Raw genomic sequence first — 6492 nt, 5'->3', positions numbered from 1 at the left:
CTTACTTGTCACTGTTTTAAATTAATTAGCAATGCCAAATAAACTTGTAATTACGATAGATCAAAGTTAATTTAAACTGGACACACAAAACATGCTTGTGAAGTGAAATTAAAATGTCCTAATCCATCATATCAAATATCACTAAAGCTTGTGTGAAAATAGAATGAGATCTATTGTTTTGTTTTATTGTAAGATTATACCTCTATATATCCTCTGATGAGTTTGATGATCACAGAGTTAAAGCATTTCACAAGATACAACACACACCGGGAGAGCGTGCATTCATCTCACGTAAGACCTCCATCTGTTCTCTGTGTTGCTGCATCATCATAGCCATAGACTCCTCATGTCTCTTGTTGGAGTTCTCTAACATCTCTGCAAACTCTCTAGCTCTGTTACTCTCGGCTTCTGTGTTCTGTCTCTTGAACTCCTCCATCTCCTGTCTCATCAGGTCTGCTTTATCCTTAAAGCCCTTCTCCAACAGAGCGGCCTGCTCCCTCAGTTTACTGTCCATGGCACGCTCAGCCTCCTCTCTCTGAAGCCTCATCCCCTCATCCATCTTCTCCTTCATCTGTCTCGTCCTCTCTTCGTTACTCTTTCTCTCTGATTCTATCTTCTCTTCGAGTTGGCGCTGCTTCTCCTCTTTAGCTTTGATTTCCTGCATCAGGAGGACTGCTTTCTCTGTCTCCTCTAGTCATTCATTGACAAAAAAAGAAGGAAGGAATCAGATGTGTCAAAGATAGAGAGGAGACTCAAACATGAGATTAAGGGTCTATTTTGCTGTAAGACAGACAAAATATTGTCCTTCAAAGAAATACACTTCTGTGAATGCTTATAAACCTACTAATACAATTTAAGCACCTCTTTCACAAGGAACCTGGTAAGAATTTACAAACAGGGAAATTGGCTTAAGACTCTAACCCTTAATCTTTTTTTCGTTCTTGGTCAGTTTTTTGTCAGCCTGCAGAATAGCTTTAGAATCCACAGACTTCTGCTTCAGAAACTTCTCTAGGACCTCTTCAGCCTATTGACAAACAGAAGACACGCAGAAATACTAAGTTAAGTATGAGTTAATAATGACAATGGTCATATTTCTGTAATGTGTAGTATGTGTATAGATGAGGAATAAGCAGTGGCATGCATTGTAAAGTGCCCTCTTGGTTGACCCCGAAACGCAATTTCAACCGAGGGGGGCAAAGCCATCACCACCATGCGATTCTGCCACTACCCCACCAGAGGTCTGTGCACGCCACTTAAAATAAGTGTAATATGGGCAAGACCTTGATTTCTTTATTGGCCTGGCTTTTATATTTCTTCCCAATGTCCTCCAGATCCTTGCAGAAGAGATCATAGCCACCAGGTTTGGCATAGAAACCCTGCTTGAGATTTTCCATCATTGGTGCTGAGAGGGATGACAAGAGATCCTCACATCGTCTCTTTGACGCTTGCTCGTTTTGGCACAGGTATCCATCAAAGAGTTTATTAATGTTTTCCTAAAAACAACATGCAAGTAACAGAATTAATAATGCATCAGAGGACATTTTATATATGTACTCTATGACATCTCTTCATATCACTGAACCCCAGGAGATGGCTACAAAATAATCACACTGATTACTGGGTTTGCAATATGTATTCAGAACCAACAAAGGGCCAGAGGAGAGATTCAGTCCACCTCAAGAGATTTCAGGTACTTCCCATCAGTGTCCCTGAAGGAACGGCTCATGAAGGTTTGTGTTGCTGTGCTGCTGAGATGTTGGTGTTCTGAGGACACATCCTTCAGTTCCAGAGGGAAGGAGCCCTTCAGCTTCTCCATTCCATTCTTGTAAACCTCAAGCCCTTCCTTCACTGCAGCCTCATTCTCAATCATTGACATGGCGATCACAGCATTCTCCAGACACGGCACAGCCCCGCTGGAGATGGTGTCCACGTACATTTTCGCCAGATGGCCCAGAACTTCAGAGAAGTCAAACAAAATGATACAGGAAAGTATTGAATAATAGACAGTCAACAGTAAGTACATCCAAACTCTTCATCAATTTTGAATCACCTCTGCCAGTGACTGTTATTCCATCCTTCAGCTTCTTCTCATGGCTCTCATGAAAGACACACTTGCAGAAATTATCTGTGACCTCCAGGAAGTCGGGGGAAACATCAGCAGGATCCAAGCTCTCCAAATGAGACAAATTCTCTGGGGTGGTTGGAAACGGGAAAGTGAAGCACGTCCTGGAAGGGAACATTTTTTGGATGCACTCCCTGGGCAAGTTGTACTCCATCACATTTTTTGATGTGCCTGAAAACAAATGAGCACATACTGTAGATCCTCTCAATTCAAATATTACTAATCCATAGGTAGTCACATAATGTCACTCATTGTGACAGTGATATTGAGAGAGAAGCTTTTTTTCCACTAAATTACCATGCTTCAACTTCAGAGCAAACTCTAAGTACTCATTCCCTGTTACATCTTTGCCATCGATCATTAGCTCCAGTGTGAAGTCTCTCACAGCCCAGATGAAACTAGGGAAGAACTTCACAAACTCGCTTGACTCGTCTGCATCCTCATCTGATGATTTGACTTTAATGCACTCTGTTAATTCAGTAACATATCTGACAGTTTGTTCAGGCATGTCAAACATGTCAAGTGACTGTCAAACAACAACAGATGATGCATAAATGCATAGGTGGAAAATAAACCCAATGCACGTCCTCATGATGACTGTACCTGCACATACCATTAAAACATATGTGTAGCACCTTACAAAAAGTGATGTCTTCTTGTTTTGACTACAATGTCCTGATGTATTTGTACTAATTTGTAAAACACTTTGGATAAAAACACGAGCTAAATGACATTATAGTTATCTAGGTTGTCAGAAGGATACTGCAGATCCTCTACAGCCCTGTTGTCAATCGTCCCTCGACTGTTGAAGACCAGAGTGCTGCTCAGTAACACAGCCAGACAGAAGATGTTGGTGTCATGCTTTGAGTCTCCCTGAGAAAGAGAAAGACAATCATGGAGTTAGAAAAACTGGAGATTAATCTCAGTGCAGTCTTTAAAGGTCTTTTTAAAATTTGCCTTAAGCTTTAGGCTTACAGTACAAGAGATCATCAACTTCCTTGTTAGTCCAAAAACAGCTTTAATGAAACCAAGCTCAGAAAACGTCTCATTTTGGAATTTGCCAATCTATGATAAGGGAAAAAGCGGCTATGCAGAAGAAGATCAACGCCTACTTCTACCTGACAAGTAGTAGGTAAATAACGTTCATGGACGTTTTTCAAGTTTACAATAACAATGGAGCCACGAACTTCACATTCTTTTGAAAATCCAGTGTTTAGTTGATCCAGGTAAGCGCTCATTGTCACAGTTGTAAACACGACGGCATTCTTCCACGAGGGAGTTTGGTGACACGGCATTTGTTTCTAGGCGGACCGTTAAAGAACGCAACACACTCCTGTAGGATTCAACCAATCAGATGACAACTTCGAAACTCCTGAACTGTTTCTAGGTAAGCGTGCCATCAGACATTCAGCCAACAGTCCGTGGGCGTGACGTCTGAGGCTGAGACTAATGGGACGCTAACACTGGAACGAGCAACTAAGCGAAAAAAAACAGTCGTTGCATAATCTTCCTTCTGATGCTGGATTTGCAGAGAGACTGAAGTTAAAAATTATGCTGTGCCTTCTATATTGGAGCCGAAAGGAATGGCGCAACACACTTATGCGAGTAAAAAAGTTGGTAACACTTTAGATTACGGCCCGGAAAGTCCTGCGTAAGTAAAGAGAATTTACAGCATAATTTTCGGTAATTATAGTGTAACTATAAAGTAAGTACGTGCTGGTATAAGGGAACAATACATAATATTGGGGGAATAAAGGGGTAACTATCAGGAAAATGAACACATTATTTGTACTGTAAGTATTTTTTAATTAAGGGGTAATTATCCATGTAGTTACAGGGTAAGTATGAATCTACAGCCTGTAAATTAAAGTTCTTGTTCCCCTCTTGTTTTGTGTAGTTACAGACTAAGTACAATAAAACACGTATCTGATATCACTCGGATCTGATATCAATCTGATATCACTCGGAAACCTTTATTTAAAAAACAAGTTTTTAAAAACAGATTTACAAAACTTATTCGTTTCTCCTGCTTGGCTTTATCTTCGTCTTGTTCCTCTACTTTTTCGTCCTTGCCACAGATAAATCTTAAGAAGGAATCCCATGTCTCTAGCTATTCTGTATTATGTAACTACACTGAAAATACAGTGCACGCAGAAATGTCCTCACCGTTTACTTGTCTTTCACCCTCATGCCATCTGAGATGTACATACGACTTTTTTCTTCATATGAACACAGAAAAATAAATAATCTCTGCTAATGAAAACTCATTTGGGTTCCTAAAAGTTCAAGCAGTTAGCAGCACATACAGCAATAACTACAGCAATCCATACGATCCCAATGGATGAATCAATGTCTTCTGAAGTGAAACGATACGTGTTTGTAAGAAAAATAACAATATTTTACATTTTTTAAACTATAGACTATCACTTCCGACCAGCAGTCATCTGCGTGTGCATGCAAGGGTTGAGTTCACGCTTGACGTAACTGTCGGATGCTGTCGGTTTAAATTGTTTAAATATTAATATATGATAATAGCAATGAGAAACAAATAAGACTAGAAGACAGAGACGGCAGTTATCGCGTGTGTTTCAGATGAAACTTGCGCGAGAACGTCATGAAAGCTTGAAGCTTCTTTACTCATGTGCTGGTTACAGCTGATCAGATGCCGAAAGATTAGTAAATTATGAAAGCATTTCTTGGTGCACTTTTTATTTTAATAAATAATAATACAAAATATCAAAAGATCTGGACCACTTTAATTTACAGCCTGTAGATTCATACTTACCCTGTAACTACACGGATAATTACGCCTTAATTAGAAAATACTTACAGTATAAATAATGTGTCAATTTTCCTGATAGTTACCCATTTATTCCCCCGATATTATATATTGTTCCCTTATACCTACATGTACTTACTTTATAGTTACACTATAATTATCGAAAATTAATAAAATAAATTCTCTTTACTTACGCAGTACTTTCCGCGCCGTAATCTAAAGCGTTACCAAAAATGTTTTTCTGTGTCACTATTGCTTTGTTACAGATCGTTATGTGTCGAGAATTATGTGTATGTGTCTAACCAAGTGATTTCTGATATATGATTCTTGTACAGTCAGATGTTCTTCGTCTCAAAATCATTTATTGCTGTTTATGTGGAAAGCCCCTTATACTTGGGAGCGGTCACATATGAGATGAGGTGACCTGTAAACATTCCTTTTTTCGAATTGCCTGAAAAAACACCTCATACGAGCGTAAATGTTTTTAGCGATATATGGGAGTTTTTGCGAAATTGGAGTGTTTCCATTGGGCGTATTTTCAATTCGCAATTTCAATTTTCAAAATTTGAAGGGTAATGGAAACAGCTATTGTTTCTCTTAGTGGGATGAAAATAATGTTATTTAAACTGTGATTAAATTATATATAGAAAGCGATCTATAATTAGTTAATCTCGACAGCTGTAATAGTAAAAATGTTGTAAAAGTTTGAGAGAGTTCCACATGTAATACTTATTATATGCTATTTCATTGGCAAAGATGTTAGCCAATCACAGCAGTGGGTGTTTACACTGAAGTCTCACAGCAGCCAATCACAGCAGTGGGCGTTTACACCGAGTCTCACTGCAGCCAATCACAGCAGTGGGCGTTTACACTGAAGTCTCACAGCAGCCAATCACAGCAGTGGGCGTTCACACCGAGTCTCACAGCAGCCAATCACAGCAGTGGGCGTTTACAACGAGTCTCACAGCAGCCAATCACAGCAGTGGGCGTTTACACCGAGTCTCACAGCAGCCAATCACAGCAGTGGCCGTTTACAACTAAGTTTCATTTGTTCATTTCAAATACATTTTTAAAAGAATGTGCACGGTAGTTAGGAAAGTGTTGTTTTTCACTCACCTCCTCCTATTAACAACAAATTAGCAAGCCATTAATTGAATACGTGTTCATTCTAAAAAGCCAACAATATGGTGAATGTGGCATTTCATCTGAATAAGATGAGTGACTCTGCTCTGTAAGTGAAAGCATTAATGGACCACTGAAACTGCTCTTAACTTTTGATGTTACTTTAAGTTGTGTTTCAGGACTTTGGTTTTTACATCACCTTGTCCACGTCTCCGAGTCCCTCAGTGTCCAGCAGCACCAGAGTGGTTCCTGCTTTAGTGGGGTGGGGCACACACCACATCCAGATGCCCTTCGTCTTCGACTCGACTGTGCTGCCTAACGCAAACCCTGATAATGCCACACCAGAAAAAACCCCGCAATAACTCAATTGCATGTAACTGCATGATGTTTCTCTTAAGATTTTACACGCTTTTAGTGCTACCTGTGGGCTCTAACCTGTTTGTTTCCCTGCGAGGCGGTTCATCAGGTA

General features: G+C 39.8%; 1 protein-coding gene across 1 annotated transcript; it reads right to left on the bottom strand.

Annotated features, from left to right (window-relative positions):
• Positions 1-247: 247 nt before the first annotated feature.
• LOC307126342 (guanylate-binding protein 4-like) lies at positions 248-2639 on the bottom strand (the record flags this gene model as incomplete). Its single annotated transcript, XM_079816805.1, has 6 exons — positions 248-690; positions 922-1024; positions 1281-1493; positions 1676-1956; positions 2051-2293; positions 2420-2639. The coding sequence occupies 6 exons, from the start codon at positions 2637-2639 to the stop codon at positions 248-250; spliced, it is 1503 nt and encodes a 500-aa protein (XP_079672931.1).
• Positions 2640-6492: the final 3853 nt, after the last annotated feature.

The sequence above is a fragment of the Gobio gobio genome, assembly GCF_949357685.1.
Source record: "Gobio gobio genome assembly, chromosome: 5".
Taxonomy (NCBI): Eukaryota; Metazoa; Chordata; class Actinopteri; order Cypriniformes; family Gobionidae; genus Gobio; species Gobio gobio.
Note: the sequence above shows the minus strand (reverse complement) of the source record. Positions and strands in the feature narration are given on the sequence as shown.